This window comes from Falco peregrinus, chromosome 7 (genome assembly GCF_023634155.1).
Source record: "Falco peregrinus isolate bFalPer1 chromosome 7, bFalPer1.pri, whole genome shotgun sequence".
NCBI classification, from domain to species: Eukaryota; Metazoa; Chordata; class Aves; order Falconiformes; family Falconidae; genus Falco; species Falco peregrinus.
The window spans coordinates 45,424,599-45,449,105 of NC_073727.1; the positions used below are offsets into that span (position 1 = coordinate 45,424,599).

The following is a 24,507-nucleotide window of genomic DNA, read 5'->3' on the forward strand; positions in this document are numbered from 1 at the left end:
CTTCCTAATAAACAAGACCAATGTCAGTTCATTACATTTCTCTGAAAATGTAAAACCAAGCTAACAACTCCAGTAACTAATAATAAGGAAAACCCAGTGAAGGTGCTGTTGTACCATGAACTGACACTAAAATGCAGGTTTTAGAACCTGTGATTTACTAGGACAAAATTGAACAAAAAAATGATGTCTTTCATGTAGCAGAAGATCTTAAATTTGATCTTTAAAATATCATAAAATTGATGGTGTTATAATAATCTAAAAAAATTGCAGATGAAGGTTTCTTCAGTGTGGTTAATGTTGAAACAAACTGCATGTACTAAACAGTAGGCGGAAGAACATTCCAAAATGCAGTGGTTTACTTACAAAATACTTAGGTTCATACTCAGATGAGACTAAAACTAAAGAAGCTATGAAACTACCAGTGCTGATCACGATGAGTGCCCAGGGAGACTTCAGGAAAGAAGGTTGGTTAAAAAAATATATGCTAGAGATTAGTGAATTAGAAGCTTAAATGTAAGTTGAAAATATTTTGTATTCAATGAGACTCAGCAAAACTGATTTCGAAATATTTTGGTTTAAAAAGTAGCCAGTGTTCAGAGAAATAAATTCTCACAGGAAAATCGTCTGCAAAGTACCAGAAAAACATGTGAACAGGAACTCTAGGAAAAAAACTAAAAGCTCTTAGGAAGTAAGGGTTGAGGAGGGAAAGGTTGGGTGTTAAGACTGTTTTTAAATTAATCCCTAATAATCTTTATACAGTCTTTCATCAGGGTTTCATAGTATCTCTTAATAGTGAAATGCAGTTAGTCTGAATTCAGACATCTGTGCACTATTTTTACATCACTAACAGGTAATGATAATATAAAACCAGTGCCAACGACATATTAGTGAAAATACTGGCTCTACGTATTGAAATAGATTAAAATAACTATAAATACAAGAACATGAGAGTTCTAGCACTAGTGTAAATTAACAGTTGCCCAGGTTGTTTGTTTTATACTGGAACTCCTCTAAAAATAATGTGATGGTGGGAAATATAAAAATGTTAATTTTAAGAAGACTGAGGAATTTCATAGTATAAAATATTTTGGCAATAGATAATAGTCCTTCAGTTTATTCTGATATATATTTCATATATATATGATATATATAAAATAACAGTTTATTCTGATATATAGCAAAATCAGACACTTCATCTGTGCTGTAGTACTGAAGAAGAATCCTTTGGGGCTAAAACTTCTCAAGATACAGTTGATTAAAATTTGGCACATTTTTTAAAACTTGTTTTCCAGATACACAGTGCAGAGCAGTTGAACTGGAAAACCTGAAGTGTTGACACAAAGCCTTGAAGGCCACAGCTAATTGTGTAATTCAAGTCTTCAGCACTGGGTCACTGTCAATGTCTTTCTATCTTCTTCTTCTACACAGCCTACTTAATCATTCTTTTTCCTTCCCTTATGAAAACCCATCTAGGGTGCAACAGTCCTTGTTAAATATCTTCTGGAATCTAAACGCACCCTTTGCCCTTACATCCTATTGAGTGCTGTTCATTGGCTAATTTTCATAAAAACGTGCATTAGATGTTAGGGCCTTTATAGGGGCAACAAAATCTGTTACTTCTAAGAACATCTGGATTCACACCACCATCATGTGAAAGCTCTGCCAAAAAACCCTGCAATGTTCTATGCTCCAGAAAGTAGCTGAAAAGATGGGGAAGGATTGCTTTTCCCTCTGTGTAATAGCAAGTCCTTTATTCTGGAAACTGTGATTAAGAAGTCTCAAAAGCACAGCTTTTTTGTTGGCCTTGAGAGAGGACTAGCTAAGGGATGGAGAGTAGCTGCAGACAAAATGAGAAGTTGCCTGCACTGGTGCAATTTTTCACTGCAACTTGGAAAGATGGCTTGTGATCAGAGAAAAAATCCTGAAATTGCAGTACTGAGTGCTGTTCTAGGCTGTTACTTATTCCCTGTTGGCTCTTTGACATTATGAGCACTTTCATCATTAAATTTTTCAAGATTCCCAGTTATTGCCTTTGAAAGAATTACCTTCTTTGACACTTTTGGTCAGTGTGATGGGAGTAACCTGGCTTCAATGCTTTTCCAGAGCTTGTTTGGTTTTGTTCACATATGATATTAGATAACGTATTGAAATAGCATTGGGAAATAAAGATTCTGCTCCAAATCAGGATCCTAATTATACTCTGAGCTCTGCTACTTCAGAAGTAGTCTGGTTTAGTACCTAAACAGAATTGCAGAATGGTTGAGGTTGAAAGGGATGTCTGGAGGTCATCTGGTTCCAACCCCCTTCCTCAAGCTGGGCCACATACAACAGGTTTTCCAGGACTATATGCAGGTGAGTTTTGAGTATGTCCAGGGATGAAGACTGCAAAAATTTCCTGGGCAGCTTGTCCCAGTGCTCAGTCATTCCCTCACAGTAAAAAAATCTTTCCTGATATTCAGAGGGAACCTCCTGTGTTTCAGTTGTGCATGTTACCTCATGTTCTGTCACGGGGCACCACAAAAAGATCCTGGCTGTACCTTCTTTGCACCTTTCCTTCAGGTATAGAATAGAATCACAGAATCCTTTAGTTTGGAAAGGACCTTTAAGATCAAGTCCAACCATTAACCTAGCACTGCCAAGTCCACCACTAAACCATGTCCCTAAGTGACACATCTGCAGGTCTTTTAAATGCCTCCAGGGATAGTGACTCAACCACCTCCCTGGGCAGCCTGTTCCAATGCTTGACAACATTCTTGGTGAGACATTTTTCCTAATACCCACTTTAAACCTCCCCTGGCACAACTTGAGGCCGTTTCCTCTTGTCCCATCACTTGTTACGCAGGAGAAGAGACCAACACCCACCTCACTACAGCCTCCTGTCAAGCGGCCATAGAGAGTGACAAGGTCCCCCCTGAGCCTCCTTTTCTCCAGGCTAAACACCCCCAGTTCCCTCAGCCGCTCCCCATCAGACTTGTGCTCCAGACCCTTCCCCAGCTCCGTTGCCCGTCTCTGGACACGCTCCAGCACCTCAGTGTCTGCCTTGCAGTGAGGGGCCCCAACCTGAACACAGGGTTCCAGGTGTGGCCTCACCGGTGCCGGGTACAGGGGGGCGATCACTGCCCTCGTCCTGCTGGCCACACTGCTTCTGACACCAGCCAGGACACTGTTGGCCCCCTTGGCCACCTGGGCACGCTGCTGGCTCATGCTCATGGCTGTCACCCAGCACCCCCAGGCCCTTTCCCACCAGGCCCTTTCCAGCCGCTCTGCCCCAACCTGTAGCGCTGTGTGGGGCTGGTGTAACCCAGGTGCAGGAGCCAGCACTGAGCCTTGTTGGACGTCATAGAATTGCCCTCAGCCCATCGGTCCAGCCTGTTCAGGTCCCCCTGCAGAGCCTTCCTGCCCTCAAGCAGATCAACACTCCCACACAACTTAGTGTCATCTGCAGACTTCTTGAGGGTGCACTCCATCCCCTTGTCCAGATCATGGATAAAGATACTGAACAGAACTGACCCCAGTACTGAGCCCTGGGGAACATTATTTGTGACTGGTTGCCAACATGATTTAACTCCATTCACCACCACTCTTTGGGAATTTGTATCTATACACATTTAACGTTTGCAGTACAGCAAATGGTCTGCAGTCTGGTTGGTAGACACAGCTCTGTAAGCTGCCAACCAAAAGGCACTTAGTTTTCGCTCAGTCACGTGGCTCAACATGCTGAATTTTCCTCCCGATCATACAGGGTCAGGAAAGAAGAAATTTGAAATGATTGGAGGAGGATTTTCTAAGTACACTTTTCAGTAGTTTATAAGCAACTTTTCATGCAAATATTGTGATAACTCATAGAGGTCCCTGAAAGGAGGGCTTGGGCCAACCTAACAGAAATCACTGGAAAATCTCTTACTAATTTCACGGGCAGCAAAACTGTGTCTTAAAAATTCCATCACGAGCATTTACAAATTCAAAATTATTGAGGAAACTGGACAACAGCTGCTGTGTTGCTTGGTCTGGAGCATAGTTCACCAAGTGGGGCTGCGAAGTCAGAAGAAGGAAGACTGCAGAATTTTTCACCATCCAAATAGGTGTAGTGGTAACAGTCACACATGGTTTCAGTTTTCAATAATCCTTGTCATCAAATCTGCTTTCTTGACTTAAATGTAGATACTGTGCATGTTTCCTTACTTTTACATTTTCTATAGACCTTTTTCATTGTCCACCTGCAATAGTTGAAGGAATTCCCGTACACTAAGTATAGAAATTTTGCTGAGAAACAGTTCTGTCCTGCATTTTCAACAGTAATTTGAACATTTGCCAATTTTCCTTAGCATGTTTGGTCTCTTCTCCCACTGTCTTTTCTAAGTTCAGAGTACCCGTTTGTTTGAAGGCTTACTATAAGCTAGTGCTTCATATTCTTTCTTACATCATTGACTAGTCCTTCAGCATATTCTTTTTTGGTTCTTCTGTTGCCTTCTCTGTGCTAGTGTTTGTTAGAGTGATATTCTTTGTCATCTACAGTACCATAACCCACTGTCTGTTGTGGTGGGTTTCCCCCATGTGTAGTTGTGATGATGCTACAACAACACTCCCACTTGGACCACTCCCCTCATGCTTTTCCTTGTCTGTCTAGATTTGCCTCCTGTACCTCTGAGCTAATATGAACATGAAAAATTTGCATCCACAATCTTCATTATAGTGAAGCTCCAAACCATACTCGGTATACTACTATTAAATACTTATTTATTGTGTTACTCAGAGTTTTCCTGGTGATTTTTCGCTTTGTGGGTTTTATTTTCATGGATATATGCAATAGGGCAGTATGTGGGGTGTGAGGTGGGGGCTGTTTACGCAGTGTAATTTGTTTAGAAAGTGCAATAATGTGCTTCATGCTTTTAGGACATTGCTTATTACCAAGCCTTATCTGCTGAACAGTTGCAGACAGAAGCTGCTAAAATTCAACCCAGCACTTCAGCCTCCCAGGAGTTTTATGAACCAGGCTTAGAATCAGCTGCTAGTGCCAAATTAGATGATTTGCAGCGTTCTTGGGAAACTCTGAAAAATGTGGTAAGTCTTCATCTGGAGGGTTCAAAATAATCAGCTAGACTGTAAGGAATAAGATGTAAAGAACTGGCTTAGCTCATATTCTTCTCCACAATTCTTGGTTTTCAGGTGGTAACAAGAATTAGTTAGTTGTGATGGGATATTATCTTTGTTCTTTGTTTGATAGCCTGTGCAGGGTAGACCTCCATTAAGAAAAAAATCAGGTCATTAATGCTGATAATTACCTTCAGAAACATTGGCTATTGTCAGACTATATTCCATAACCTAACAGGGAAGTCCACTTATGCCAGATGAGTTGGCAAAAAAGACCCAAGAATCCAGTTTCTCCAAATACTGAGCCAACTTAACGCATTTTCGCATAGTAGTGCGGTGTAATCGTTCAGTGATGTATGAAAATGGTCAAAGTTTTGATTGTATGCTATAAATTTTAATTCTTTTGTGGCATAGTAAGAACTGTGTTTCTAGCAAATAGTGTACATCCATATGTTTCAGTGCATAAGATCTAAAAAAAGGCATGAGAATGTGCCTAGGTTTTCCCTGCTTATTAGACTCCATTTTTTGCAGTCACAGAACCTAGAATTTGGCTGATGATATTTAAATAGATACATATTTTTAATATTACAGAATCATAGAATAATTCAGGTTGGAAAAGACCTTTGAAATCATCAAGGCCAACTGTTGAATGGATATTTTGTTTTTATGATTTATACTTTTTAAAACTTTAATCAAGTTTTTGGTTTTAATCTCGTAAGCCTAGGGAAGTACGAAGATGACCTCGTAAGCCTAGGGACATATGAAGAAAAAGCAGATTCTGTGTCAGAGGTCAGAATGTATATTTTCCATTCCTCTTCAGATCAGTGAAAAGCAGCGCACACTCTATGAAGCCCTTGAGCGTCAACAGAAATACCAGGACACACTCCAGTCTATATCCACAAAAATGGAGACTATTGAGATCAAACTAAATGAAAGTCTGGAATCAGCCAAAAGCCCGGAGAGCCAGATGGCCGAACATCAGGTAGAAACTTAACATGTGAGAAATAGAGGGAGGGCATGCGTTATCTGTGTATCTTTAGTTCCCTTTTTTTAGACAGTAGTGTTCTTCATGGCTGGATGACTCAAAAACATGTATTAGTTGTATGAACCTTCTCTCTTAACTGTGTCTTGCCTTTCTGGACTTCCTGCTGTTCTAAAGATGGTGTAATGGGGATTCTTTTAAGAAGTAGCCTTTTAAGAAAGTAAAATAGACCATAAGAGTTTGTCCTGGCAAAATTTTCACCAAAATCTTTTTTTCAAGATTGCGTTCAGTGGCACCTATTCATGCTGTTCTTCAGCGTCAGTGCTACTAGTGTATATCAACTATGTATAATGTTTCTGTGTTTACTAAGATCATAACCGATACTGATGCATTGTAAATTGATCTAAATACAATCTTTGCCTTGTTAAACAAAATAAACAAAATAAACCAAAAGACACAAAAAATTGCCTCTCAAGGGAAGTCTTGAGAAATGATGCTCTGAATAATAAAAGAATACTTTATCAAGTAACCAATCTTGACACATGTCCAAGTTGTAATCCTCTAAGCCTTCTATCTGATAGCTTGAAACTATCTGGTGGGGCCAGTTCTCATTTCAGTAGGAACTCCATGACCTGAAAAGGGTAACATTTGGCTTTTGCAGTACTGTCTGATGTGCTGTGCATCTAATGTGTATGTATTATCAGGCATGAAGGTAAGGCATCTTCTGTAAGGTATTGGTAATGCAGCATCATTTTGTAGGTATCTTGGAAACTTTTTTATAGGATGAGAATGATAGGAGGAACTTTTACACCATGGAGTTAATCTCGATGTTTTCATCTATTGCTCTATGTTCTTTTCCAGTTAATAAGTTTCAGGATGGAAGCTAATTCATTTCCCTGTTTCTCTCACCGCACACTCGCTTAACTAACATTATCTTCACTGTATGTGCTAGAATACCCTGCAGAAAATTTGATGGAAGAATAAATCTGTATGTATAATGTTTTCAAAAGAATTCCGTCTCATGATACATTTGAAATTTAAGATAAGTAATGAAATCAGTTTTTCAGTTATCAGATGCATGGTCCTAGCTTAAGCATCTAAAAGCAGGACCCAGTCCTTCCGAATTCTGACTCTACCAAACCAGCAGTGATATACAGTACTTTGCGTTCATCATGCTCCCTTGAGACAGTCATCTTGAAATTTGTGTTAAACCTGTGCCTCCTGAGGCACTTTCTTCTCACTCATAAATGAAATGAATACTTTCTCCGCTCTCATTTCTAAATAGGCTTTGATGGATGAGATTTTAATGTTACAAGAAGAAATCACTGAGCTTCAGACATCATTAGCCCAGGAGCTAGTTTCAGAACCACTGGATGCAGAAGCTGCTGATCAGCTGGCATTGCAGTCCACTCTCACAGTCTTGGCAGAACGAATGGCCACTATTCGAATGAAGGCATCGGGAAAACGACAACTATTAGAGGTACAAGAAAAAACCTTTTGGATCACATTCCAGATTTTGAGAGCCACTTTTGGCAGACGTGTACTTTCAACAAAGTCCATAGTCACCATTGAATGCTAATAATTTAAAAAGTCATTTTCAGTTCTGCTCATTTCTCAGAATTCCTTTGGCTAATAACTTACATTCTTTTCTAGCAAGACCCTCATCTGATGCTAGGTGATAACTAACCAGAAGGAACTTGGAAACACACTGTAGGTGTCATATTTTGGGGTTTTTTAATATCCACAAGAAGAAGTAATGAAGTGCAGGTATTAAAAGTCATGTTATCTGCAGTAAACTTTTGAAGAGTCACATGTCCAAACTGGGAGACCAGAGAAGGAGAAAGCTTAAAACAAGAAATAACACCTCTTCCAAACTGTTGCATTGTTGTCTACACTCATCTTCCCAGTGATTCACATGCAAACTTTTATTATGGAAGACGCGCCCCTTTATTTCTTTGTCTACCAGCTTTACCAAAAATCCTTTAATACAAAGGTGATTTACATACAGGAATGTTGTGTATCTTATACAGGTGGGAAAATGCAGTCGTGCTAAAGCTGGCTACAGTTTGACTACTTTGAACACTGCAGGGCAGCTTTACTGCTGTACTACTAAGAACTGCAGCAGTGCATTCACAAAGACAGCAACTGCTGCCTTCATAATTTCCAGCATCAATTGATTCTGAAAGACTGAATGAGAACTGGCCCTATGGATCTAAACCATGGTGCTTAGTTGCCGACTGGGGTTAAACCATGACAGTGGGTCACAGGGAAGTCCCAGGGTGCATCAGCTGCATTAGTTCTGTGCAGTCACCTGAAATAGTGAATAGGTCCTTAGAAAATGTCTTTGTTATTCATAAAAAATAACACTAAGTTTTTCCTTTTTAGAACAAAAATAACTTTTACTTAAAAGGGAGTGGAAGTAGATCTTACTGTTTATAGCTTGCACCCCGTAAAGGATCCTACAAACTTCTTGATAATATGTAGGAGGGGATGTTAACTAATAATTTCAAGATAATGCATGAATCAAATATACTACTCTTAACTGTGGTTAGGATTCTGACAGTTGCTTTGATACAATAGCACAAGTATGCCCCAATAATCCTGGCTAAGAAATAATGTGTACTATGTAGACAATATTCAGTAATTTTACCTGTGCCCTTTATAGCTCTGATTTCACAGATAAAATCTTCCAGAACACTGCAGGGCTGTAAATGTAGAAATACAGATAGAACAGGTAATGAAAACGTTTTGTTGTAGAGGGTGTGGGTTGGTAATATTGTTCTTTCTATGGACCTAATTTAAATAACTAGAGCTTGAGAGCCTTGTTCAGCTCTAGATTTTTGAGACACTTAACTATCATTGTTTATTAAATTATTCTAACATGTAATTAGTAATTTTTCCTTTAAAATTCAGAAAAGCTGTGCAACCACTTTCCTGTGAGGGATTTGCCCTGCACATACTGGTCTGATTTTCCTTGTAGAAGTGTGGTAGGTTGAACCTGGCCAGCAGCCAAACACCCACCCTCACTCCCCTCTCCTGTGGGATGGGGAAAAAATAGAAGGCAAGCAAAAAGACTCATGGATTGGGATAATGACAGCTTAATAAAGTAAGGAAAAGCTGTGCATGCAAGCAAAGGAAAATGAGGAACTTAGTCACTACTTCCCCATCAGCAGGCAGATGTTTAGCCACTTGCATGGAAAGCAGGGTCTCAGCACACGTGACAGTTGCTTGGTAAGGCAAATACCATAACCACAGATGCCCCCCTCTCCCCTCCTTTCTCTGAGCTTTTGTTGCTGAGCATGATCTCATATGGTACGGAGTATCACTTCAATCAGTTTAGGTCAGCTGTCCTGGCTATGTCCTTTTCCAGCTTTTTGCCCACCCTCAGCCTACTGGACTTTGTGAGGCGCAGTTGGAAAGAAAGCCTTAATGCTGTACAAGCACTGTTCAGCAATAGCCAAAACACTGCTATGTTATCAGCACAGTTTTAGCCACGGTTGCAAAGCACAGAACTGTACAGACTGCGATGAAGTTAACTACATCCCAGCCAGATCCAGTAGTCTTTTTTTTTCCCCTTGTTCCATACCATTTGCAGCATGCTTAGGTTCCACATTGTCTGATACATCTAAGTATCATCCTCTGGCCATCCCATTCTACCTGTTTCTTATTCCTGAAATCCCCTCTGCTCTTTCTAGAGCTCTGTATCTCTCTTGTACTGGGAAGCCCAGAACTGGACGCAGCGTTCCTGGTATGGACTCACCAGTGTTATGTAGAGGGGAAGGATAACCCTCAAACTGCTGACAACACTCCTTCTAATGCAGCCTGGGATACCATTAGCCTTTGCCACAGGGGCCCATTGCTGGCTCGTGTTCAATTTAGTATCCACCAGGAACCCCCCAGGTCCTTTTCTGCCAAGCTGCTTTCCAGCAGATTGGCCTCCAGCATATATACTGGCGCCTGGGATTGTTGCTCCCCAGGGGCAGGACTTCATAGTTCCCTTTGTTCAGCTTCATGAGGTTCCTGTCAGCCCATTTCTTCAGCCTGTCAGGGTCCATCTGGATGGCAGCACAACCCTCTGGTGTTTCAGCCATTCCTCCCATTTCATGTCATCCGTAAATATGCTGAGGCTTGTTACTGGTCTCTCACTAGACTTTGGGCCACTGATCACCACCCTTTGGGCCCAGGTGTTCAGCCAGTTTTCAAATTCATATGGAACTACTAAAGAGTGAGCAAGCCTTGCTGATCATTCCCTGTCTGTTAAATGGATGGACCAGCTGACAGATGGCCCAGGGAGTCTGTGTTACTGCGGTGCCCTTGCTGCAGCAGCCATTGGAGCTTAATGTCCTTCCACACCCCACAGCCCAGGAATCCTCTGAGAGGCCAGACAATGTAGGCAGCTCTTCAGTCTTCTCTTCACCCATGGTGGCTGCACCGAAGGTCCACTGGTTCTTTTGTTGGGTCCTTGAAATACCCTCTCGCACCTCTTTTGAGAGACAATAAGGCTAACAGCCTGCTGCTGTCAAAAAAGGCAAAGCTGCTGTCCTTTCCGTGCAGCCCACTCCCAGCTTGGTGGCCCCACGCATCTTTCTCCCTAAGCAAACAGTGCTGTGCTAGCTGAGCAATCTGAATCGGAGGTGGGGGGGAACCCAAAGGAGAGCAGCAAGAGGAGGCAGAAAAGGCCTCATCTTTAGAGGCTGTAATAGCAAAGATCTAGTGAAGGAAGTAGAAATACAGTGACTGAACTGAAACAGAATTTCAGTCACCAGAAAAGCATGGTCATCGATTCAAAACAATAATATTTTGTAAGGGTTTCCAACTTAGGAAAGACAGGGCTTATTATGGCATAAATACTATATAGAAAGTTGTGAGAGACAGAGGGAAAAATTTTTAAAAGTGACGGTTGTGATGCATTTCCTTTAAAAAGTAAAATGCAGTTTGTACCTCTAGGAAAAACTGAATGAGCAGCTGGAAGAACAGCGGCAAGAGCAGGCTCTTCAAAGGTACCGTTGTGAAGCTGATGAGCTTGACCACTGGCTACTCAATACCCGAGCAACGCTGGACACTGCTCTGGTTACTGCTGAGGAACCTATGGACATGGAAGCACAGCTGGTAGACTGTCAGGTAAAATTGCCAGTCCTGTAACATTGAGATGATCAGGCTGGACATAGCTTCATCTGAACGAAGAGACAAATACGGAGCATTAATCTTAAGACCTTTACTGAGTGGGATGTGCGAACATGTTAGTGGGGAAGAAGTTTCTGAGCTCGTTAGCACCTCATACATGCTCAGTTAACGTCATCCGTGAATCGTGAAATAAAATATAGCCTGTTCCTCATTACTTCAGTTAAAGACTAAAAACAGTGCTTTAGGCAGCAAATGTAAACGTAGCAGTAGGAAAACAAGATATCCTGACTGGAAGACCGCTGGAAGCTCCGCAACTTTCAGAGAGCATTTTGGTTTCATTTAAAGGCCTAATACTTGCTTCACTTGCAGTTTTTGCTCCACTCAAGCTAGTCGTTGAACAGCTGACTTGATAGGTATGAAAACACCTGCAGTATACTTTCCTACTCCTCCTTTTCCAGCTGAATAACACACTTGCATTAGTAGTGGTGGCTGGGGCAGTGTAGTGCTTTCTTCACAAGTAATCCCTACATACATTCAAAATTGAAGTATAATAATGAGTAGTAACTGTTTTTATGAATATAATATTATTCAACCCAGAATACCAAAACAACTGAGGGAAAACATTTTGCTACAATAGGAGTAATTGCATATACTTTTCCTAACAAGACTTGGATCAGTCATAACATCCAGGTTCTCAAATTAATGGGGATCTTCCATTTTAAAATGAGAGTTTAGAACTGTACGTTCATTATAATTTAAATTACAAGATAGACAATAAACAAATGGACAGAATATCCCTTTTCATGCTGAAGAATGAGTATCTGGAGTATTTTATGTTAAATGGGAGTTAAGTTTCGTGTAGGTCTGACGAATTAAACATCTAGTTAAATTTCCACTGACACTGCTTCATTATTGGAGTTTTCAGTCTGCTCGGTCTCAGGTGTTCTCTCATCACCCATCCTTGGAAGCTGTTTTGTTGTATATGGTTAAACCCTGTGAACTTAAACAAAGCAGCAAATTTTTTTTAATAGTCTTTAGGAAACTCAAGAAGAACAGTTAACTTTGTGGAAAAGTTAATACTGCTGTTCTTTTGCTGGTTCTTAAAAAATTAACATGGTAAGTCTTATATAAAGTCCTATATTTTTTCCATTTTTTAGAGACTTTGCCATTTTATCCTGCACTAATTCCTTCAGGAGAAATATTTGTATGTTTTCAGTTGATAGTTCCTATGGAAACAAAAACGTGCTGTCAGAATAGAATTGTAGGTGCTTTGAGTTTTGAAGATGAAAATATGCACTGTGTGTAATACGTGAACAGTTAATAGAATGTCAGGAAAGTAGCTTTTGAGAATAAACATGCCAGAGATTTGTCACTTTAAGTCTCTCTTTAGACTAAAGAGGATTATACAGAAATCCTTAAGTCCATCATGCACCAATCAGAAAGAGCAAATAGTGAGAAGAGAAGCTTACTAATGCAACTGGAGCAACATATAGCAGGAGGTAGGAAGCACTTCACTAAGTGTACATGAAAGAAGAGGAAAGAAGTAACTCTAGCTGCGTGCTCTGTTCCTTGTCATTATGGATGTCAGTCTAGCATCTTAGCCATCCTTACCTTTTATGTGAAAATAAAGGGAATCTCCTCTAGAACAAATCCTTTGTTTCAAATAACTTTTTACTTTCTTATTTTGAAAAAGGTTGCAAACAGAAATGGCAAATGCAAACATTTGCAAGCATATTCCTAAGGACTCTGAAAGGGACTGGAAGGCAAAGCAATGATAATCTGACTTGCCCTTAGCTTGGCAGAGGGTGAGGTAGGCCACAGGTCATCTTGCCAGAAAGAGTGACAGATGCTGGAAAAATGTATGAATTCGGTTCTTTGTTTTTGCTGCTGCAGAACATGCTGGTTGAAATAGAGCAGAAGGTGGTAGCCTTGTCAGAGTTGTCCGTGCACAACGAGAATTTGCTTATGGAGGGGAAAGCTCACACGAAGGATGAGGCAGAGCAGCTGGCTGTGAAGCTCAGGACGCTGAAGGGCAGCCTTCTGGAGCTGCAGAGAGTGCTCCACGACAAACAGATCAACATTCAGGTAAGTGGTTTTTCCAGCTGGCTTCATGGTGGACAGGAGTTTGAGGGATTTCATAGCAGTTTTATGCATCTAGGGAAAGGAGTAAAAGTATTTTACTGATTTAGTTTGAGCTATTCATCTTTAGTTAGTAAATGGAATTGCATTCTAAAATAAAGAACTGCCTAGCAAGATTTAGCTTGTTGCTTTCACTTTTTTTTCATTGTACCATTTCATGATGAAACTACTCGAACTTTACTATCTTCACTGAAAGGACAATAATGAAGTAGATACATGATTAGCTTGGTCTGGATATTCTTCAAGTTCTCAGTCCCTTTAGATTGCATGTGCTCTGGGGCAGGATCCCTCCCCGCGCAAAAGAAGCCTAAATACATGCTTTTCTCTGTACAGTGTGCACAACACAATGACAGATAACAGAAGGTAGTGACATTTTTTTAAAATATGGCTAATACTTAGTGGCATCATTATACCATATAAATAAAGATATATTTAACCTCAGTCTTGTCCTATTAGCAGTGTTGGTCTGTTTATTGCCACTAGTTCATTTTATTTAACAGTTGGTTTTGGTCATTCTTTAGGTTAAACTAGCGTGTGGAGAACCGAATACATACAAGAAACCCAACCATGTAATGTGACTCTCTGGTTTTGAATTTGCTTGCCCTGCTGTGACTCTGCCCTGCCTTTCCTTTTACTTCTTTTCTGGGCTTTGCTGTGCAAATTAAACATGATAAGCTTCAAAGATTTCTAGCAGATTAAAGCCTACTGTGAGGTTAGCTTGAAAAGTCACTTGACATGCTAAGAACTATTTTTAGTCCAAAGCAACTGGATAACTACAAAACTTAACTTCACAAAAACCTCACAACAAACACACACACACAAAAAAAAACCCATGGAAAAACTCCAGGTATTTATTCCTATTGCCTCTAAGATGAAGTAACTTTAATGTTATTCTTTATTTTAAATGTCATGATTAGACAAGTGAAAAGTGTTGTCAACAGCATGTAGGCATATAATACTGTATTCTAATATATTACTTGTGAAACAAAAAAGCATCATGAACTGTTTCGCTTTATTTTAAAATATGCGTGCTGCATTTTAAAATGTGCTGCAATTTCAAATACAATGATGTGAATTAGTTTGAAGTTTTAAAACAGGTTCTTGGATACTTTTCTAATATCAAAAATAACAAAAACATAATTTGCAGATGTAGAATATGAATCAATTAACATGCTACATGCATGCAAGACTTAAGTTTCATTATGAATTGCCAACCTTTTTTGGACTTTGCATATGGATTGTGGAAGAAAATAGGTATAGGCAGTATAACATCCTCAAATTTTTACTGAGCAATTCTTTTCAAATGAGAAAATCTACAGTGTCTTTTCACAAAGAGTCAGGCATAAAGTATTTCTTATGGATGCTCAGAGCATCAGATGCCCCAAAATACCTTAACTCTTTCCACTGCCATTATTAACCCTGAGAAACTTCACATGCTAACAGCACTGTTGCTCATGCATGCAAGAACCTCAGACATATACATGTCTATAGATGTACTGGTAACCTTGTAATTGCACAGAGGCATAGACTAGCCTGCACCCAGAAGAGGAAGGGTCCTTCCAAGTTGCACTGCAAGACCAAGAACGTTTTAGACTAAGCTGTACTTTCCTTAAAGCAGTATTTCAGCATATGTGTTATTTATGTGGCACAAGGCTTTTTAGGAGTTGGTATGAGATTCTGTGACTTCCTTGCAGCAATTTCCATTTTCCTTCTAATTTTAATTAATGAATGTCCCTAATGATATGGAAACAGTGATTTGACCAGCTGTTTTATTCATGGAGTAAAGCAGTGAAACTTATCAGGAACGTGCTGGATCAGGAGAGTTCCACGCTACGTTGATTCCAAATGTAACATTTTGCAAGCACTTTGAAAGATATACAAAACATTGCTTTATTACTGTTAACTACTAAATTCTGTGACTTGGGGGCAATAAATAGACTCCTTATAAAACAAAGAAGTAGAATGGATTCTGCAGTAAAAAAACAGATAGTGTTTCTTTACTTTTTATTGCAAAGTGTGTGTGTGTGAGGGATGACTTCAGTTCCACAAGAGGAATATGCCCAATATAAGTTTTACAATTCTGAACTCCTTTGAAAGATCAATTTTATCACCATTTTCTTTAGGTTTTCCCAACTATTTCTATGCTGGAGTGGATAGTTCCCAAGAATGACAACTTCAAGCATTAATTTCCATGACTGTTTAAAGGAAATGTAATGCAGTTCCTTCAGACAAAATTCAAATAAAAATGGAAGTGCTTTTTTTAAACTTAGACTCTCTGATTTGAGAATGATAAAATCTGGTTCACAAATAATTTTGATCTAAAAAGTGTGCACAGTAACGTATTTGCAAAACCTCATTGCATCCACAAATGCCACAATCCCTTTTACACTCTTTGATATTGCAGGAACTATATGGTTATGCAGGTTTACTATATGTCTTAACTCCAAAATTGTAGCTTCTCAACCCTCTTTTCAGAGGAGACTCAAAATCTAACTGAAATCAATCAGCCTGCCCAAATGCAATGAACTGGATACTGTCCTCAAAAGGAATTTACAAGTTGAACAGCTATTATCCCTAGAGCATATAAAATGAAGCAGATTTTTTTTTTACAATTTACAGAAGTATTTTCTTTTTTTCGCATTTTTAATAGAAAAATTAGAATTCCAGACCCTCTTAATCCCTCACATAATATTTTCTTTGCCTAATCTGATACCCTATAATGACATTGTTCACACTCCAGCCACATCAGCTTTTATAGAAACTTGTTCCTATAAAGTATCACAGTTTACCTGCAAACTGAATCCTTAGTGAAACAAAGCTGTTTCATAGAGGAAGGGGTAATATGGTTCTTTCCAGCTGTAGATACCTGCTTGCTTTTTTTGCTCTTACGGCACAAAAAGCACAAACTAACAGTCATTGTGTGCCTGCAAGTAATATTAAATAAAGCTAGATAGGTGTGTAAATCTTAAGTAGCCAGGCCTACAAGTCTGCCTTTAACATTAGGCCTAATGTGTTAAAATTCCTACATTTTAATACATTGGCTGCTAAAATAATTTAAATTTACAGCCAACATGGACTTCAGAAATCAAGAAGTTGCTAAAGCAGTTTTTGGAACTATTAAGGCATTTGCTCTTTTTTGCTCTGCTTACATAGAAAGCTTGTCTATTCACTCATGTTGGAAAAATTTAATGATAGAAGTATGAAGTGAAAGAACTGTTGCTTTTGCTGTTCTATTATAACATTCTCTGGTTTGGTCTCTCTTATGGTCTTTACTGTTTGTATCATACAATCTGCTGCTAACTGACTGTGTTTCTGACAACCATGGGTAGAATTATATACTTATTGATAAGTAGATTTTGACCAGGATGACAACTAGCATTCTCTCATTTTTAATTAGACAAGAAATTGGCTTTAATTAGACTAAAAACCTGGCAGCAGCAACCCATGGATTCCCATCATTGCCAGTTAAAGATGCACCCTCCTTCACAGGTCAATGCTATTTTTTTAGGAGAAGCATGACAGTCTTCAGAAAGACATCACTCCACGGTCTCTGATCTCTGGTCTCTTACTCTGCTAAGTACAGTAGTGCATATTTATTGTTACATTTTTAGTGGTGCTTTCTTGCTAATAACCAATGACCAGTAGAAGTCAGCAATCTAAAAGTCATTGCTCACTTCAGAATTTATGTGAGCCAGCAGCTTGGGAGGTGGAAAGTGGCACTACCTGTGGTTCTGACTTACGAGCTGGACCTGCCAGTGCTCTAGCAATATAAGACATTTTGTAAAATCTGTATTTCCTTCTCTTAAAGCAGGGATCATTACAAGAAAAGGAGGAGAGTGATCTGGATTTTGTTTCCTCACAAAGCCCCAGTGTCCAAGAATGGCTGGCACAAGCAAGAACCACTCGCTCACAGCAACAGCAGAGCACCCTGCAGCAACAGAAAGTCAGTGTTTTGCATTTCTTTTACTCCCGTGTTTCGATTGTGCTTACCACTATAGCTGAGCCATTCTTGTTAGTATTTCCACTGAAATCTTACTCGGTGCTTTTGCAATGGTGCATATGAGCTCACGGTTTTATATCTGTGAAAGCCAGGCAGAGTAGAGGTCCTGGATGACCATGGTCAGCTCACTTAATCATTCCATTGTCCATTAGTAGAATTGAATTGAATCAACCCTTGAAGTTATTCCAAGGAGATGATGGTATTTGCTCAGAATAGTAATCAACATTGTCTTTATAGAAGCAAGGATACACAGATTGCAAGGTATATTGGGTTGTATGATACGCAGACATCCTCACTAGGTTAGGTTCCAGAAACTGCATGGCATTAGTCAAGTAGTTCAACAACCCAGTTTACGTACCCAATTTTTCTGTGTCCCTCAGTGGAGATTTTGCACTGCTTTTGATGCTCAAGCCAGCCATATCAGAAATAGCTCAGCCATTGCATGACAGACAAAAACAATCTGTTTGAGGTTTGTTTTGGGTTTTGTAACTTGCTATGCTAGGAGCTGGAACAAGAACTAGAAGAGCAGAAGAATCTACTTCGGTCAGTAGCATGCCGTGGAGAAGAAATCCTAACACAGCAAGGTGCTCCAGAAGGCCTGTGTACAAGGTGTGCTTTCATGTGTTCTTCTGTGAAGTAAATTTATGTAACTGTGCTTTGTCAACCTTATGTTTACATCCCTCTTCTGCATATAATCCTCTAATATTTTTTTTCCATTTTTATATTGCACCTAGGATACTGGAGTCCTGGCATATAACTCAGAGGTCTGATAATATAGCTACACAAACTGTTTCGTGCTAACAGATCACCTATCAAGCATCACATTAAAATTAGAAACTAGTAGGATTTATTAGACAAACAGTGGATCAGTTAATATAGCTTCATGGTCCAGCATTGCTGTATGAATCATAGCTGATCTCTAATACCTTGTCTGCCTTTGTCACTAGATCTTCCCAGATGAGATACTCATTGCTTAATTTTATTTTTCCTGCAGTTAGTAAATATTTTTCTTTTTGAGGCCTTGTGTATTTCAGCTTTCATCTCTGGTCTATTTTCTTGCACACTTTCCCATTTTGGAGGAAAGAGATGTCTGTAAAAGCCTCAGCTCTGACTGGGAGAGACTTCTGCCCTAGAGAAGGCAGAAGAAACCTACTGTCTTCTGCTGATGAGGACCTTCAGGGAGTGAGAAGCTCAGGGTCTAGGGAAGAGGAGGCCAGGGTGAACATTACCTGCTTGAGAATCAAGGAGCAGTCAATTGTTCAGTTAAAATACTTCCTTGATGTATCTCAGTAGTAGTGAGCATTTTTGTGGCTACTCCAGCATGCCAAAGTCTAGAACATGAAGGTGGTTCATGAAGGGGCAGAACCAAGACTTATGCATAGGGAATGTAAGCTATACTCAGTAGGTACTTTTCCTCAGCATTTGTGTTAATTCAATGTGATTTTCTATTATAATGCCAGAAAGTACCTATCTCCTTCTGTTTGAGGCTTCCTTCTGTCACATGATGTTATACTATAGAAACAAACACAAAAAAAAAAATCAAACAGAAAAAAACTGTTTACCAAAGCTAAACTCATAGTCTTGTACTGCATTAAAATATCAGGGTATGTCTGGCATTTTGAGAGAGGAGGTCAGGAAGAAGTCAGATAAAATATTTTCTTTTGTGCTTTGAAGTAAAGCTTGTTTAAGGGTTACATTTCAATGTAGTGTATATTCAGTCAGGTTTGTTTTGGTTTTTTTTTTTTACTTAATATGGGTACTTGCAACTCTAAACAGTTTCTTAGAAAGTGCATTTTATCCCATCTGGCAAGAACAACTCTCTGTTACAAACCAGCCTTCGTCTTACTATCCAAAAAAAACCCCAAACCCAAGTCAAAGCTTTAAAAAGTACCACTTTAAATATAGTATTTCCTAACTGAAAGAGGAAATAAGCACCTTATGCAGTTGAACTTTTGTATTTGTTAAACCTTTATGCATCTTCCTGTTCAGTGAGAAACTTGATACACTCTCTGAGGAATTAGCCTTGGAAGGTGAGAAACCACCATCTGAAGAACAGATGAAGGTGAAATGGGAAAGCCTGAACCAGGAATTCAATACCAAGCAAAGACTGCTCCAAAAGGCTTTGGAACATGAACATCTGGTAGCTATTTTTAATTTCTCTTTGCATTTTCTCTATGAAAGCGGTTGTCACAACATGAGATACATTATGTGCATAGTGGATGCATTAAGATGATGTAGTTAATGCAAAGAATATGGAACAATTTACTTTTGTGAAATCTTTAAAAACTATTAAACAATGGCACTAGCATCACTCTTGTTCAAAGTAGTTTCAATTGCACTACCATTCAGGTGAATAAACTAGAAAGGAAGAAAGTTCAAAATTTTGAACTACTAATCTAACCCAGGTAATTCTCTTAACAAATCATCCCTCTGGAATTGACCAGTACTCTGGTAACAACTTAGAGGAAAAACTGGTATTTTCAGTTTGAATTTAAGGGTTACATTCAATTCTTGATCTTAGTGGGTATGTGACAAAGAAGCAAGTGATTTCAGCCACAGAAATTTTACTGAAAGGAACAGGGGTTAATCAACTAAACCAGAGACATTTCAAGATCTATATTAACATACATCCTTCATTTTATTGTCAATGGACCCAGGCCCACTATTCTTTATGTTACACTACATTAAAATCATCTTCCAGAGTTCTTAATGTCTTGTATTTATTCAACAGTAATTAATAACTTTTTTGGTAAAAACAAGTCAGTGCTAATTCTGGCCACAGGCATTTATCCCGCACTTCTAGTAAACCTCTTGTTAAGCAATCTTCTATTCAAGATATTCATGACAGAACAATCGAGGGAGGATCATGAACATTGTTTGGTGGTATCCTCAGTCAGCAGTAGAATCTGTGTAGCTGAATTTTATGTCCTGTATATGGTAGAAGCATCCTAATTAGTAATTTTCTCTCAGCAGCTTTATAGCAGACCAAACAGACTGATACCTGGAATGCCTTTGTATAAGGAGGAAAGACAGGATGAAGATAAATCCTTAGTGTCACCAGTATTGGTTGAATTGAATCAGGCCCTTGAAGAAGTGTCATCTGAGGTAACATTTCAGTTGGCTTTACACCTATCCTCTACATCTATGCAGAGTAACATTTACACTGAAAACTCTAGCTCCCACCTGAAAATCCAGCCCTTTCCCAAATATTAGACATTAGAAAGAGTATTTTGTGCTTCTGCTCTGGACTTCTCTGGTTCCTATCGCCCAGGCTGGACGGGTGGAGGAGAGCGTGCATCTTGAACAGAAGCTGTATGATGGTGTCACAGCCACATCTGTGTGGCTGGATGGTGTGGAAAAGCAGGTCTTTGTTGCTACACCTCTGTTGCCAGAGGAAGAAACAGAAACATACCTCTGCAAGCAAGAGGTAAGGAATCCATGAATATGACTTTCTTTAAATTGCCAGTAAAGGGTGCATTTTACATAGTGTTTAGAAAGTAAATATTAGCATCCTGGATGAGTGACATGTCACTGTCATAATCTCTATGTAGTTGCAGTATTCTGCTACTGGTAGAAGTAACTTCACTGATTGTGTAGGGAATGTTGCAGAAAGCAGCACTGATGCAAATTTTGCCTGGTCAAAAGAGAACTAAACATAGAGCCTTTTGTTTCACTTCTTTGCTAAGTATTAGCAAACACCACACTGTTGAAATTGAAATGAAGTGGAAAAGAGGGAAGACTGATCTGGGATATAGAAACAGTACAAATTCATCAACATGGAAGTTGGGGGTGGGGAAGAGGGAGGGGAAGGGAGGGAGCTAGGGGGGATGGCGATAGGATGAGGGCTAATGGTTTTAAACTAAAAGAGTTTAGATTCAGATTAGAAATAAGGAAGAAAATTTTTATGAGAGTGGTGAAACACGGGAACATGTTGCCCAGACAAGGTGGTAAATGCTCCATCCCTAGAAACATTAGGTTGAGTGGGACTGAGCAAGCTGATCTAGGTGAAGATGTCCCTGCTTATTGCAGTTCAGTTAAACTAGATGACCTTTAAAGGTCCTTTCCAACCTAACCATTCTATGATACTATGATTCTACATCATTTTGTTCCAGCACTTGTTTTCCTCATAGCAGTCTGGAGTCTTTTTACTATCAGAAATACTACAGCTGCACAACTTTGTTGTGTGTGAAAAAGCCACTGTATCACTGCAGATACAATGCACTGCCAATGGTTACAGTAACATGTCTGCCTGCTTTCCAGAGTGTCTGATTATCACTTTGCTTTGTTTTCTACAAAATCAGTCTCTCGCCAAAGAAATCAAAGACGTAACTGAAGAAATGGAGAAGAACCAGAATTTATTTGCTCAGATATTTCCTGAGAGTGGTGATAATAGGGATATTATAGAACACACTTTGGATAGTCTCCTGAGAAGGCTGACCTTACTGGAGTCAGTAGTAAACCAGAGATGCCATCAGATGAAAGAACGGCTCCAGCAAATAGTGACTTTCAAGGTATGATGCCCATGTGAAGGCAGTAACAGGGGTACATGTCAAGTGGGGATATAAAGGATGTGATTCTCAAAGCAATGAGAATTTTTGGTACCAAATCAAAAGCACAAGATTATCACAGGTTTTTACTAGAAAATCAAACTTGTACTTAGGCTATGCAAAACTTGGCACCCAAGTCGTGATCCAAAATTTAAACTCTCTGCTACAGGCCTTCTGCAATTCATGCAGTTATTGTAAAGTGATCATTCATCCCGTGCTTTCTCACCCTGGTGGCATATAACATAAAAGGAAGTTGTGGACATCTGTTATCAAACGCAAAATCAACTTAGAGTTCCACTCTATCCATCTTATAATTCCATAAATGATAGAGAACATTGTTTTTATTAGCTGGGATAAGATAGAAAACAGAATAATGATTCCAACCTTTTGGACCATCTTTAAGCTATCCCGTTACTGTATAAGAGCTTGTATCACAAGCTGTCTGTGTCGGGCGAAGCAGAAAAAATGAAGATGGTACAGAAATGTGCACTTTTAGAAATCTTTTCAGAGTTCAAAAATGCTTTTACATCTTACTTGGTCTCTACCTTGTCTACTATTATTATCATATAAGGCCTCTAGTATGGTTTAGTACTATTGAAAAAACAAATTACAACAAAAAAAGGATAAATAAATCCCTGGTGTCGTTAGGTTAGGATCATCGTTTCATAGGTTGTTGCTCAGGATTTCTCTCCAAACTCCATAACCTTTCCTCTGCAGCAGATAGGAAAAAAATATTCAACATTTTCCAATGAAAGACCTTCCTTTGCTGAAGAAAGCAGACATGTTGATTAGAATCCTGTGCATTATTGTTACACCATTAACATTTGGTATTTAAAAGAATTATTGCAAAAAAAATCAGTAATGCACCCTCTATATAATGCTGAAAGTCTTAGAATAATGTGCTGATATTTTTCTGTTGAGGTGAATGCATGAAAAAAAAAAGAATACTTGATTGTAGCTTGGAAAAATTGTAAAGTGTAATATTTATGTGTCTAGTCTGATAAGGTACTCTAAAAGCTGTCATGTATAGTTAGCCCTGTAATATGTTGAAGCATTGTTTACTACTTTGCTATATTTGCTCAAGTTTGTGATGAAAAAAGCTTGTCTTGAAAAGTAAAACCTAGCTTTTTTACAAGTGTATGTGGTTAAATAAATTACACAAGAATAACACAGTTTTGTTAAATGAAGCTAATAACCCTTACTAAATTATTTATCTAATTGGAAGGCAAAAGCAGAAGAGTGTTCACAGATTATGTTTTGAATAGGAGTTGCTTTAGCTTTTAGCTCATACATACCCAGTTATGGATTTTCAGTGATGTATGTTTTGCTTTGGCTAATTATGATGCTTTCAATGTTGAAAATTTTTATGCTGTAGTGCTGACATAATTACATTATAATGTTTTACAGTGCTTTTGGAACATAAAATATTTTCCAGTTGGTTTGTGCTGTGCTTGGCTATAATTTGTTGTTGTCTCCTGTAGAATGATCTGAAGCTCCTGTTTACATCAGTGGCTGAAAACAAATACTTAGTCCTGCAGAAACTAGCAGAGGCAGTTGAGAGACCAGAAACAGAACAAATGCAGGTATTGCCAAATGTCTGTTACCTGGGGAGGGGGGAAGAGGTAAAATTTCTATTCAAAGTATTAAAGACTCTAGAGAACAGTTGCTTTTTATGGGAGAACATATGTGTTCACATAAAGTGTGAAAATTAGTACTTCCAAGAGTGTACTACACATGTTTATAAATAAAAAAAACCCAAAACCCAAAACCAAACAGCACAAAGTGTCAGTCTTATCTCTTCAGCTGACCTAGTTATGCATACACATTGGGCAGTATTTGAAAGAAAGAACACTTTAGTGAACTAAAAAAAGTCTAATCTTTAGCTAAATTGTTTCTTTTACACTTTATTAAAAAACAAAGGCACCTTCTTCTGCACTGTTTTATAGTAATGTCTTGATTGTTAGTCATTTTAATTTAAGGCAATAATTGTTTTTTCTTCATCAGGAATTGCCTGATGAATAATTAGTTATTAATAGGGCAAAATATTTTTCTTGTTTCTGTTTTGCCAATGAGAAAAGTGAATGAAGTGTGCTAAGGGCTACATTCTGCAGAGGTTTCTTGTTACTCAAGAGCTACTGATGTCTGATGCCAGGAGGTGACTGAGAGGGAGACTCATCCTTCAGCTAGACATAAATACTGGGCTTTATATACCTGATAATCAAATTCTGAAGAATTTTGAGGCTCCTGTATGAATAAGAGAGCTGGCATGACATGTCTTTCTTTTCTGTCTTCCACGATGCAAAAGATTGGCATAAATTTATCTCTTGTATGATTAATTCAGCTACCAAATAGGAAAACAATGTGGTAGCAAAAAGCAACTGAATTGATTTGTTTCTGAACATCTACCTTGCCTGATAAAACATTCAAATTTAAAAGCATTGCTGTTTGTTCAACATGTTATTAGGAAAGTAGAAATAAGGCCCTTAATCAGCCAGGTAACTTAGGTGCGTGAAGTGTAAGTTTAGTGACTTTATTGTGTGTGTTCTGCACTACTGGTAGTCAGGTGCTCTACTCACATACATAGTTTAAGCATATTTGGATAAGCAGTTTCCAAGACAGGGCCT

At 38.9% G+C, this 24,507-nt stretch overlaps 1 protein-coding gene across 14 annotated transcripts in view; it reads left to right on the plus strand.

The window, feature by feature from the left end:
- SYNE1 (spectrin repeat containing nuclear envelope protein 1) overlaps nucleotides 1–24,507 on the plus strand; it is a 317,016-nt gene that overhangs the window by 212,362 nt on the left and 80,147 nt on the right. For 10 of the 14 annotated variants that reach the window (XM_055810929.1, XM_055810939.1, XM_055810935.1 and 7 more), the window contains 12 exons: nucleotides 4,894–5,061; nucleotides 5,912–6,073; nucleotides 7,359–7,553; nucleotides 11,021–11,194; nucleotides 13,091–13,282; nucleotides 17,145–17,279; nucleotides 17,839–17,945; nucleotides 19,326–19,476; nucleotides 20,307–20,441; nucleotides 20,608–20,763; nucleotides 21,638–21,847; nucleotides 23,365–23,466. In XM_055810929.1, the coding sequence (XP_055666904.1) occupies nucleotides 4,894–5,061; nucleotides 5,912–6,073; nucleotides 7,359–7,553; nucleotides 11,021–11,194; nucleotides 13,091–13,282; nucleotides 17,145–17,279; nucleotides 17,839–17,945; nucleotides 19,326–19,476; nucleotides 20,307–20,441; nucleotides 20,608–20,763; nucleotides 21,638–21,847; nucleotides 23,365–23,466 (1,887 nt within the window). The remainder of the gene's footprint in view (nucleotides 1–4,893; nucleotides 5,062–5,911; nucleotides 6,074–7,358; nucleotides 7,554–11,020; nucleotides 11,195–13,090; nucleotides 13,283–17,144; nucleotides 17,280–17,838; nucleotides 17,946–19,325; nucleotides 19,477–20,306; nucleotides 20,442–20,607; nucleotides 20,764–21,637; nucleotides 21,848–23,364; nucleotides 23,467–24,507) is intronic. The other 4 variants (XM_055810930.1, XM_055810942.1, XM_055810931.1 and 1 more) reach the window with 3 other exon arrangements.